Genomic DNA, 12,077 nt, shown 5'->3' with positions numbered 1-12,077 from the left:
CAGCTGAACTCTCCCTCACCCCCATCTCTTTCTTCCCCCTCTTTCTCTGTCCTTCTCCCCCTCTCTTTCACTCTCTCTTTCTTTTTCTCTCCAGCTGGAAGTCGACCTCCTGAAGGCTGAAAATGACCGTCTGAAGGTGGTTCCAGCCCCCACCATGCCCGCGGGCAGTGCTTCATGCCCCTCCCCCCGCCGCTCTCTGACACTGTCCCTTACACAGTCTCTGGGCATCTCTGCATCAGCAGACACAGGTACCAATATGAATAGGGTCATTGGTATCTCCCTCTGGTGGGATTAGTGGGTGTCACGTACAGGATTCCTAGAAGTTATTCCTGTTGGCATGTCTGACATTGTGGTCTCTATTGCAGATCTCTCTCCCATGGATGGGGTGAATGGGTCCCTACAGCGTGAGGTGACGCTCCGCACTGTAATCAGAATGCCCCCTCAGCACATCATCAAGGGGGTGAGTCCGGCCTGTGCCACACAGCACGTGCAATGCCAGCATCCCTTACACACAGTGGGCAGTGCTGGCCTCACACACAGCTCGGGCACTATCAGCCTCTAAAACACTGCACGGCACTGCTACCCTCTCACCACATGGGCAATGCGAGCCACATGTGCACATATACACTGCACAGGCAATGCCAGACTCAGACACACATCTCTGTGTCCCTGCAGGACCTGAAGCAGCAGGAGTTCCTCCTCGGTTATGTGAAGATCGCTGTCAAGGCCGACTGGCAAAGCCTGGATGATGCTGTGTGCCAAACCTTCCAGGTACTGGGGGAATTATGCACTGGGGCCCGCTCCCACTGCACCCAACTTTCCAACTGGACCCCACTTTCCAACTGCATCCCACTTTCCAACTGCACCCCACTTTCCAACTGCACTCTTCTCTCTTCCACTTGTACTTTTCTCTTTTACTCTTCATATCTCCATGTCTTCTCCTATCTTCATCAGAGTTGTGATAGCCTGCCTCTCTCCCCCTGTCTCAGTATATACTGACTCCCCCAATTCTACCTCATTCCCCCCTCTCTCTCAGTATATTCTGACTCCCCCCTGTCTCAGTATATACTGACTCCCCCAATTTTACCTCATTCCCCCCTCTCTCTCAGTATATTCTGACTCCCCCCTGTCTCAGTATATACTGACTCCCCCAATTCTACCTCATTCCCCCCTCTCTCTCAGTATATTCTGACTCCCCCCTGTCTCAGTATATACTGACTCCCCCAATTCTACCTCATGCCCCCCTCTCTCTCAGTATATTCTGACTCCCCCCCTGTCTCAGCATATACTGTCCCCTCCACCCCCTCAGTATATTCTGACTCCCCCCTGTCTCAGTATATACTGATTCCTCCCTGTCTCAGCATATACTGTCCCCTCCACCCCCTCAGTATATTCTGACTCCCTTCCCTCAGTAAATACTGACCCCCCCCTTTCTCTCAGTTTATACTGACCCCCTCCTCTATCAGTATATACTGCCCCCCTCTGTATGTACTGACTTCCACCTCTCTCAGTATATACCAAGTCCCCCCTCTCTCTCAGTATATACAGATTCTCCCCTCGCTCAGTATATTCTGACCCCTTTCTCAGTATATACTGACTCCCACCCCATCTCAATATAAACCTGACTCCCCGTCTCTCGCAGTATATATACACTCACATTTTACTGCAATCTCACCGTATATTCTGCCCCCTTACTCAAAACATATGCTGGCTCTCTCCTCTCTCACTCCGTAAATATGGACTCGCGCTTCTCCCCTCTTCCACTCACTCTCAGTATATACTGACTGATTCCGTCCCTCTCCTTGCCCACTCACTCTCCATATTATATATATTGTCGTCCACTCACTCTTCACATATATTTTCTTCGCCCTCACTCTACTATACTTACTCTTTCCTCTCCTTTCCCCCTCTCTCAGTACATAATGACCACCACTCTCCGTATATACTGCCCCCTCTCTCCTCTCTTTCCCTCAGTATATACTGATTCTCCCCTCTTCTCTCCCACCCTCAGTATATACTGAATCCCCTTCTCTCTCACAGTATTTACCAGCTCCTTCCACCCCCTCTTACCTCTCCACCCCTCTCACCCTGTATAAACTGGCCCCTTCTTTCCCCCCCCCCTTCCCCCCACTATCAGTATATACTGGTTATTCCTCATTCTCCGTATATACTATGTACACCTCTATTCTTCTTCCCCCTCCTAGTACTGTATTTACAGATTTTGCTCTCCCCCTCTCTCACTCCTCCCTTTGTATATATACTGACCTACTTTTCTCTCCTCTCGGCCTCTCTCTCAGTATATACTGACTCCTCCTCTCTCAGTATATACTAACATCCCCTCTCTACCCTCCTCTCACTCAGTATATACAGCCTCCCCCAGCCATCACTTTGAACATATACAGATAACCCTTTCTCCTCTCACTCAGTATATACAGACTCCCTCTCCCTCCTCTCTCAATATATACAGTCTTCCCGTCACTCTCAACATATTATGTCCCCTTTTCTGTCCTACCCCTCTCTCTAAGTATATATGTACTCCCCCCAACTTCTCTGCCCCTCACTCTCCTTATACTCCGATTCTACCCTCTCACTTCTCCCCCATTAATTTTAGTATATTCTGACCCCTCTCTCTTCTCCCCCCACTTTTAGTATATACTGGCCCCCATTTTTCCTCCTTCCCCTCACTCTCAGTATATATTGACACCCCTCTCGCCTCCTCACCCCCTCAGTATATACTGGACACCCCAATCCTCTTCACCCTCACTCTCGGTATATACTGCCCCCCCCATTCTCTTTTGAAGTATATACTGACATCCCGTCCTATCCCCCCTCTCTCTATATATATTGGTCCTCCCCATCACTCTCTGTATATACTGATCCCCACTCCTCTCCCCCTCACTCTCTGTATATACTGACTTCCCCTTTCTCTTCTCCCCGTTTTCTCAGTACTGATTCCATGCTCTCTCCCCCCTTAGTATATACTGAGTCTCCCTCTCTCCTCTCCCCCTCTCTGTATATACTGACTCCACCCACCCCCTTTCCCTCCTCATTCAGTATATACTGACTTCCCCCATCTCTCTCCTCTCCACCTCACTAAATACTTTCTCTCTCCCAATATATACAGACTCCAGCCTCTCCCCTCTTTCCCCCCCTTACTCTTGGTATACATTGACTCCACCCCTCTCTCCGTCTAGGACTATGTGAGTCAGGTGGACCCAGGCTCCACACTGGGGCTGGGCAGGGAGTCTGTGAGTGGATACAGCCTAGGACATGTAAAGAGAGCGCTGGACACAGAGGCCCCTGAGACCCCGCCCTCCCGAAGCCTGCGGGGAAGCAGTAACATCACTGTGCAGCTCAAAGGTATGTGTGGGAGGTAGAGCTACTGGCAACGCTAAGGCAAGGAGAGAAGACTCTTCCATCCCTCTCTATTCCCCCCCTCCTTCCATTCTTCTATCTCCTTCCAACCCCTCTATTTCATCCCCTCTGCCACCCTCCCTCTTTCCCCACCACCTCCGTTGCCCCCACTTACCACCCATCTCTTCTCTTGCCTCCCCCCTTCTCTTGCACCCTCCCCCCCCCCCCCCCCGCCCATCTCTCTTACTCTCTTCCCCCGTCTCTCCGCAGGCCTAAAAGAAAGGTGCGTGGATCTGCTTGTGTTTGAGTCTCTCATCCCCAAGCCAATGCTGCAGCATTATGTCAGTCTGCTGCTCAAGCACCGCCGGCTGCTTCTGTCTGGTCCGAGCGGTACGGGGAAGAGTTTCTTGACGCACAGGCTGGCTGAATACCTGGTGGAGAGGTCTGGACGTGAGGTCAGCGAAGGCATCGTCACCGTCTTCAACATGCACCAGCAGTCCTGCAAGGTCAGGTGCAGGGCCTGGGGGGGGGGGGGGGAAGAGGGAAGGTCTGGGTTGGAGAGGTTTGCGCCAGCAAGGGCAATGTCAACATGCACCAGCAGTCCTGGGATGCAGAGGGAAGGTCTTGGGGCACAGGGACTGGACTTAGACAAAATTAATCTTTGGGGTGGGGCCTGTGATCATGGCAATGGAGCTACAGTCATTGAGGTGGGCTTGGGACAGCAACAGTAGGATTTGATCAGGCTTGGCGTTTGCCCTGAAGAGGCATTTGGTCATGTGACTCCACCTTCCCCCTCAGGACCTGCAGCTGTACATGTCCAACCTAGCCAACCAGATTGACCGAGACACCGGGCCGTGTGAGGTGCCTCTAGTGATCTTATTGGACGATGTGAGTGAGGGCGGAACCATCAGTGAGCTGGTGAATGGGGCCCTGACCTGCAAGTACCACAAGTGGTGAGAGTCAACATGCTATACAACTACACGCAGATACACAACTATACACTGACACACAATTACACAGATGCACAGTGCCACACAACTGCACTAAACACAAAACTATATAAACCTACACTGTATGTATGTGTGTACACACACACACACACACACACACACATATATATAATGGAAATATAACTGTATGCTCATTTGCATGTCTTAGATAGGTCTGCAACCCCTGCCTTTCACCATGATCACCCAGCACACAGCACTTCCACTGCAGCAAGGGATTCTGGGAAATGACATACAAATGAGCACACAGTGCCACCTTTTGCTTCAAAACCATTTTTAACATGGTTCTCTATAAAGCTTATGCTTGCTGCATGGTCACAGCTTTGAGCACAGCCAGGGTTAAGATGCATAGCCAGTAAACCCACCCACAGACAGCCGTTTCTACCTTAATGGGTCTACTCAGTGTGGAGTTGGTTATACTGGCTATGCATATATATCATGTATAGTTACCAGAGTAGCCAGAACTGGTCCGGTGACAGAGAGACAGCACACAGTGATATAGAAAAAAACTGTATTAAAGATAACGCAGGACACCAAAACCAACGTTTCGGGGCTCAAAAAGGACCTTCCTCAAGGTACCCTGCATATTAACACAGTTCGTTTTGCATTTAACATCTACCTTTATGTCTGGGTGATTGGTGTTTTTGTAGATTTGTACTGCCATGCTGGTACATATGCCTATTATATACATATTATATTGACATTATAACCAATCAGTATTGCACACTAGAACACAGCATGGGAGGAAATGATTCACTACTTACCCATTCACTCTAAATTCTCCTTACAATTTTATTCAGTTAACTATAAATCCATCAATAAGCATTATTAATGCTATATACAGTACTATATACAATGTTCGGATAGAGATGACGGATTAACCTTGTTCATGTCACCATGACACATAAAGGAATTTTATGCATTTTTTCATTGTAAATACTTCATTTGATTGTATATATTATAGATTTTGGATGCAATAAAATGTTATTTTTTTCGGTTTGACTATATTTGCTGGTCCATTTGATCATTTCTGATTTGCCAATCAGATAATATCTGAAGGGCTATTATAGTCCCGAAAGATCCCTACATTAGGTATTGAGTGCAATAATTACTTTGGATCCCTTGGATCATATCTGTATATGTTAATTACTACTCCTTATGCACCTTACAATATTATTATGTTTTATTTAGATTAGGACATTACTAGGTGAGCGATGTATTTCTCTTTTGTTATATATATATATATATATATATATATAATCTTGACAAGCCGAAAACCCAGCTACTACTTGATTCAGCAGTTGACAGAACAAGCGCGGCTTCCCGGCTTCTAAACTCCATATCACCCCTTTGTCCCACCCCCTGCAGCCCTTACATCATTGGGACGACCAATCAACCAGTGAAGACGAGTCCGAACCACGGCCTGCACCTTAGCTTCAGGTAACAGAGGGCAGATGGGGGGCAGATGCAATGAACTAGCGCAGAGTAGGGGGGAGTGGTCATCCAGGGGGAGTTAGTTAAGGGAGAGGACGGGCACCCCCCCCCCCAAGGATAGCATAAGAACTCAATATCACAATATACCCCCACAGATTCTCAGTGTCACTATACCCCCTGCAGGATGTTGACCTTTTCTAATAATGTGGAGCCGGCTAATGGGTTCCTGAGCCGGTATCTGCGCAGAAAGCTATTGGAGTCAGAAGGCGGCATCGGGACGGGACACGGGGATCTCCTGCGGGTGCTGGACTGGGTGCCGCGCCTCTGGTACCATCTGCACACCTTTCTGGAGCAGCACAGTACTCCGGACTTCCTCATAGGTATAAACACCCACCAATATATAAAACACCCCAATATAAACAGCAATCCGCACCCCTATTTACAGTACCTTGAAACTCCTCATAGGTATATAACTGGATACAGATTCCCCTCTCTATATCCTATACACATCTGCACTAGGCACCTCAGGGGTGGGATCAGGACAGGGGGGGCTGCTCTCTATCAACGGATTAGTGTCTCCTCCCCCCCATCCTTTCGTCCTCTCACCGGATTGGTCTGTCTTCCCATGGCAACGCCATCCCATGATTTTCTTTCCCCCCCTGGATGGCCTCCTCTATCACCTGATTTGTTTCTCCTCCCCACCCCTCTCAGGTCCATGCTTCTTCTTGTCTTGTCCAATCGGGATTGAGGATTTTCGCGTGTGGTTCATTGACCTGTGGAACAACTCTATAATCCCGTACCTGCAGGAGGGGGCCAAGGACGGAATCAAGGTAATGTACTTTCCTAATACCCCCAGCACATGAGGTAGCCAAGGATGAGATCAAGGTATTATGCAGCCCTAATGCCCACCAGAGCAGCAATGATCAAAGTATATACACTCTCCCATACTTCTTGCAGGTCCACGGGCACAAGACGCCTTGGGAGGACCCTGTGGAATGGGTGAGAGACACTCTTCCTTGGCCTCTGGCACAACAAGACCAATCCAAGCTGTTACACTTGCCCCAACCCAGCGTGGGCACACACCTCTCTGTGTCACCCCCCGGAGAGGACAGCATCAAGGACTCGCCCCCTACATCCCTGGAGACAGACCCCCTGGTATGACACTGAGAGCCTGGCACTGACTGCTGTGTGATGGTGATGCTGGCACTGCCCACTGTGAGGCTGGCACTACCTGCTGTGTGTGTTTGAGGGGGGGAGGTAGATGTTTGGCACTTCCCCCTGTGTATGTCAGGCTGGCACTGCCGCTGTGTAAGGGAGAGGCTGGCACTGCTGTTGTGTGTGAGTGAAGAGTAGGCTGGCACCACTTCTGCCCTCATTTACATATCCTGTGCCCCCTCCCCAGATGGCGATGCTCTTAAAACTTCAAGAATCCGCCAACTTTATCGAGTCCCCAGACAGAGAGACGCTGTGTGACAGTGACCTCACCTCCACCATCTGAGGGAGCACAGCCAGGCACGCTGCCACCCTACAAAGTGACCTGCCCAGCACACACCCAGCCCACCTCTCACTGCATCCTGGGAGGGTGTCACAGGTGGACGCTGCTGTCGGCACATCACAGAGAGAGGATGTTGGCCCTGCAAGTAACAGCAGAGCTCCTCTTATTCATGGAACGGAGTCTGGACTCGGCTTGCCTCATTATCCTTGTTAATTCACTTTTACTAAATAACACCACCTTAATTTGGGAAAGGGGGGAAGCATCCGACAGACTGAATCAGGGGGGCGTGTTTTGTTATTTTTTAAAGATGGCGGCTTCCCCCCCCTCCCTGGCTGGTGCACAGGACAGGTTTGGGGGAATGGTGAATGTTATAGGGTTTCTCTTTTCCCCCATAATCCGGAACCTGAATCCTTCTCTGGACCTCATTTCTCTCTTCCTGTGGAATCTTCACATGGGGTGGCCTCGTTGCCAAGGTAATGACAACCAGGAGACATTGAAGCTAGTGGACAATAGGGGGTCCTATCCTAAGACTGTTAATCCTATAACTGTACTTCCTAAACCTGGCTCAGCATCGGAGGGGCCTACAAGAGGTAAAGATAGCTCTGATGTCACTGAGGGAGAGCTCATCAGGTGCCAAGGATTAGGGGAGGGGAGAGAGAACCCCATGTCCGCTCAAAGGTGCCCATCCCTTTTTTGCCATATGTGCCCACTGGTGCTTGCCATCCTCGCGTCTTTCAATCCTTGATGCCTAGCGGGTATTTCAGGCAACCAGTGAGTGTCACTGTATCCTATAAACTCGGGTCCAGGATAGGGGATCCCATCACCCCGCAGAGCATCATCTCGAGTCCCCCGCTCTCCCCTCCCACCCTCCACGATGCTCCCGTTAACATGCATGTGCCAATCATCGTACCGAAGATCTTCCCGCTATGTGATCTGTGGGGTCTCCATGGGATTTCTGGGGGGGGTGGGGGTGGGAGGGGGAGAGAGTTGGGGTCAGCCTTATGCACTATTTATGTTTGTTTTATTTTTAACCCTTTCTGTGCCAGAGGGGTCAGCGACACCTTGAGGAGTTTTATAATAATAAACTAGCACCATCCAGAGCGTTAATGATACTATGCGGAGCATTATAATACCATGTGGAGCATTAAAATACTGTGCAACGCATTATAAAATGCAGAGCATTAAAATACTGTGCAGAGCATTATACCAACATACAGAGCGTTAATGATAAAAAGCAGAGCATTATATTATGCAAAGATTTCATGATAACAGGCGGAGAATTCATAATAATTGGACAGCGGAGTAAAGGGTCACCTTTTCTTAACCCTTCTGGTGCCATGGAGAGAGACGAGTGTCACTCTTATAAAGCAGCATTGCCCCCTCCTATTATTTCCCTTGCAGACCCAGTATTGCTTGGCATTCAAATATACAGTCATGTAATACCCAGAGCTACGCATTGCTCCACCCGGTATTCTTAATGCTCAGTCGGGTATTATTATTTTTGCTCTGCAATGCGTTGCGGGTCCCTCTGGCAGAGGAGGCATTAAGCTCTCCTGTGTGGGTCCAGTATATAGGGAAAGGTGTTACTTGACTGAGCGCTTTCTGCACGCGTACAGGGTTGTGGTTGACCCCCGCCTGGCCATGCTGCTTCCCACGGACTGTTGTTGGGTGCGGGACCTCGGTGCTGAAATCTGGTGCTCACTGCTGGGGTGATGAGAGGAAAGCCTCCATCGCATTGCAGAAATGGATGTGCCAGTGTGCTGTGCCATGCGATGCAGGATCTCGCCTCCGGCCCAGCAGGACGGTATTAAATACTCCTCGGTGCTCACTGCAAGGTTGGCCTATTTACGGATTTAACAGTGCTGGGGCCTGGGGGGCGGTAACACAACGCGGAGCATTGTGTATCTGCAGAGCAGTGTGCGTGCAGAGGTGTTTATCTGTCTGCGTGCGCAGCAGTGTGTCTAGAGCTGGCTCTGTTCTAGGTACACACGGCTCTCCGTGCTCTGCATTGCCCATGCACTGCTGGCCCCTTTAACACTGAATGGGTTATAACAGGAGGAGGCAGACTTGCTGAACAGAGCGCGAGTTGTCCGTGCTTCCCTCCTGTGCGCTCCTCCTCGCTCACGTTTCCTCTGTTCCTCGCCCTCAGTCCCTCATTTTCTCTCCCCTGTTATATCTCCCGCCCTCTCTGTCTCTCTTCTCTGTTCTCTGTTTAACTCTTGACATCCAGGAGCAAAAAAAAAAAAAAAAAACCTGAACCTTCGCTGCGCTGACGGGGGAGGGAGGGGTCGGTGCCCGGCCTTCCACATATGCAAGTCTCCCGCCCTGTTGGCAGCAGACGGGTGAGGGGGGCACACGGGGAGAGTGGAGTGGCACGGAGATGAGAGCCTGGGCGGAATTCAGCAAAAAATGCATTTTAAAAAAATGAAACCGGAGGAAATGCACCCAAACATGTTGCCCTAAAAACTGCTGTGCAAGGGTGAGGTACATAAATGCTACATGTATGGGGGGTTGTATGGGGTGAAAAGGAGTTATAGGGAGCGGTTATATGAGGATCTAGGAGTTGGAGGTAACAGTTCTATGGAGCAATAAAAGGTGCTATAGGGAGCAGTTATATGAAACAATAGTTCAAGTGCAGGGGAGTGCAATCTTTCCTTGCGCCCCCCTGCCCCCCCTCTTACCTCGGCGTCATGTTGCCATGACAATGTGACATCACATGACTTCGCGTTGTCATTTGGTATGGCAACGCATCTCCAGAAGCCGCCTGAGCCACGGTAAGTGAGGTTTACAGAGGCCTTTGCCGCTTCCCCGACACTTAATTTAAGTGCCTTCAGGAAGTTTGCGGGGCCTTTGTAAACCCCGCGCCCCCCGCAGACAATCTTGCGCACCGCGGTTCTAGAGAACAGTTATGTGGGGTAATAGGAGAAGTTATATGGAGCAATAGGGAGTACTCGGAATGGTTATATGGTGCAATAGCAGGAGCTATAGGGGCGGTTATATGGAGCAATAGGGAGTACTCGGAATGGTTATATGGTGCAATAGCAGGAGCTATAGGGGCGGTTATATGGAGCAATAGGGAGTACTCGGAATGGTTATATGGTGCAATAGCAGGAGCTATAGGGGTGGTTATATGGAGCAATAAGAGTTATAGGGAACAGTTATATGGAGCAATAGGAACTCCACACTACATCACTTTACAGAACTCACACATCTGACACAGACCCCCCGTTCAGTACATGACAGCGCTCACACGTCTGACAGACCCCCGTTCAGTACATGACAGCGCTCACACGTCTGACAGACCCCCGTTCAGTACATGACAGCGCTCACACGTCTGACAGACCCCCGTTCAGTACATGACAGCGCTCACACGTTTGACAGACCCCCGTTCAGTACATGACAGCGCTCACACGTCTGACACAGATCACGTGGAGAGAACTGATTTGCAAATAAAAATTTCAAATCAAATTCCTGAAAGGAAAAAAAAACGTGAAACTTTTTTGTTTTTTTTTTTGCTGAATTCCGTGGTTTTTAAACACTCGGATGCCATTTTTTCCCCCCAGGGCTAAAACCGCTTTTGCTGCCACGGGAGAATCTTAAACATGGTGCTTCACACAACCTCCAGGACATCAGCGGCCTTGTCTAGACGGGTCTTCCCCATAAGGCCCCACCCCTCCCCCTCTCTGTACAGTGGCCATTTTCTGTGATCCGTGGCTCGGGTCCCTAACGTCTGTAAGTCGGGGTGTGGTGGGAGGGGACAGTCTGGTGTACACGTAGCACGTTGGCATTTTTTAGATGTATTTATAAAGTTGTACTGTGGAAACCTTCCCTCACTGGTACTGTTTTTTTCTTTTTGTTAATGTGCCACCTAAAATACGACTGCCGCCCACACCCCTAAAAACTCACATAGCGACCACAAGGTGTCACTGGAACAACAATGAAAAAACCATGCGGTATAAATGGAGTACGGGACAATATGAGTCTGCGGTCACAGCAGCTAATGAAGAAACTTCCAGAGAAATAATCCATTTTAAACGTAGCGGTGTTTCCCCCACCCAATCGCAGATAGGGGCCATTACAGGGTGCATGGTGCATATACCTGCTGGCAACAGGAGGGCTGAGTCGTCCGCCGATGGTTGTGGGGACAGAGGACCAGGCTTCTGGGGTTCATACCCCACATATCTCTTTAACAGTGCAGCGCCTCCATCTGCTGTAGGCTCCAGGAACTGAAGGTGATCTCCCACGGTAGAACTTATTACCTCTCCCCCCAGTAAGGTCCCGCACCAGGCAGGAGGAATATTGCAAAACAGGAACGGGTTTGTTACTACACTCTGCAGTAACAGTTACATGGCAGTCTTCTGCCGGATACAGTCTGTCAGGGCAGCTATCACTGAAGATGGTCCCTGGACCGTCACTACAGGCCAAGGGCACCCGCAGCCATCCTAGCTCATCCCCATCTCCCTAGGGGAAGCAGAGGTATGGTCCACACTCGCTCTCCCCTGGAGGGAAGAGCACAAGGGAAGGCCCCAATCTTAGGCTCCCTATTGTGTGACCTGCCTTCCTCAGAGGGAAGGAACAACATACTAACCTTAGGGTGGTCCTGCCCTTAAGTACAGCCAGAAGGCGGGCACCCCGTTGTCCCAGCTACAACAGGATGTCACTCAAGTGCAGTAACAAAGGGAAGGGGAAAACCCCATACCAACTACTGGCAACCTGATTGTACCAGGGTTTACTGCCAGCCCATTGGGAAGAATAGTAGCCAGTGCTGGCCCTGCTACATATATATA

General features: G+C 49.9%; 1 protein-coding gene across 4 annotated transcripts in view; it reads left to right on the top strand.

Moving 5' to 3' along the window:
* The window catches only part of NAV1 (neuron navigator 1), an 88,643-nt gene extending 77,525 nt beyond the window's left edge, over positions 1–11,118 (top strand). For 3 of the 4 annotated variants that reach the window (XM_075613959.1, XM_075613957.1, XM_075613960.1), the window contains 11 exons: positions 95–248; positions 366–460; positions 676–771; positions 3,195–3,360; positions 3,625–3,860; positions 4,153–4,307; positions 5,730–5,801; positions 5,979–6,175; positions 6,507–6,625; positions 6,753–6,950; positions 7,198–11,118. In XM_075613959.1, the coding sequence (XP_075470074.1) occupies positions 95–248; positions 366–460; positions 676–771; positions 3,195–3,360; positions 3,625–3,860; positions 4,153–4,307; positions 5,730–5,801; positions 5,979–6,175; positions 6,507–6,625; positions 6,753–6,950; positions 7,198–7,293 (1,584 nt within the window). In that variant the 3' untranslated portion in view covers positions 7,294–11,118. The remainder of the gene's footprint in view (positions 1–94; positions 249–365; positions 461–675; positions 772–3,194; positions 3,361–3,624; positions 3,861–4,152; positions 4,308–5,729; positions 5,802–5,978; positions 6,176–6,506; positions 6,626–6,752; positions 6,951–7,197) is intronic. The other variant, XM_075613958.1, reaches the window with a different exon arrangement.
* Positions 11,119–12,077: the final 959 nt, after the last annotated feature.

Source organism: Ascaphus truei, chromosome 9 (assembly GCF_040206685.1).
Source record: "Ascaphus truei isolate aAscTru1 chromosome 9, aAscTru1.hap1, whole genome shotgun sequence".
NCBI classification, from domain to species: Eukaryota; Metazoa; Chordata; class Amphibia; order Anura; family Ascaphidae; genus Ascaphus; species Ascaphus truei.
This window is presented reverse-complemented; position numbering and strand designations above follow the sequence as displayed.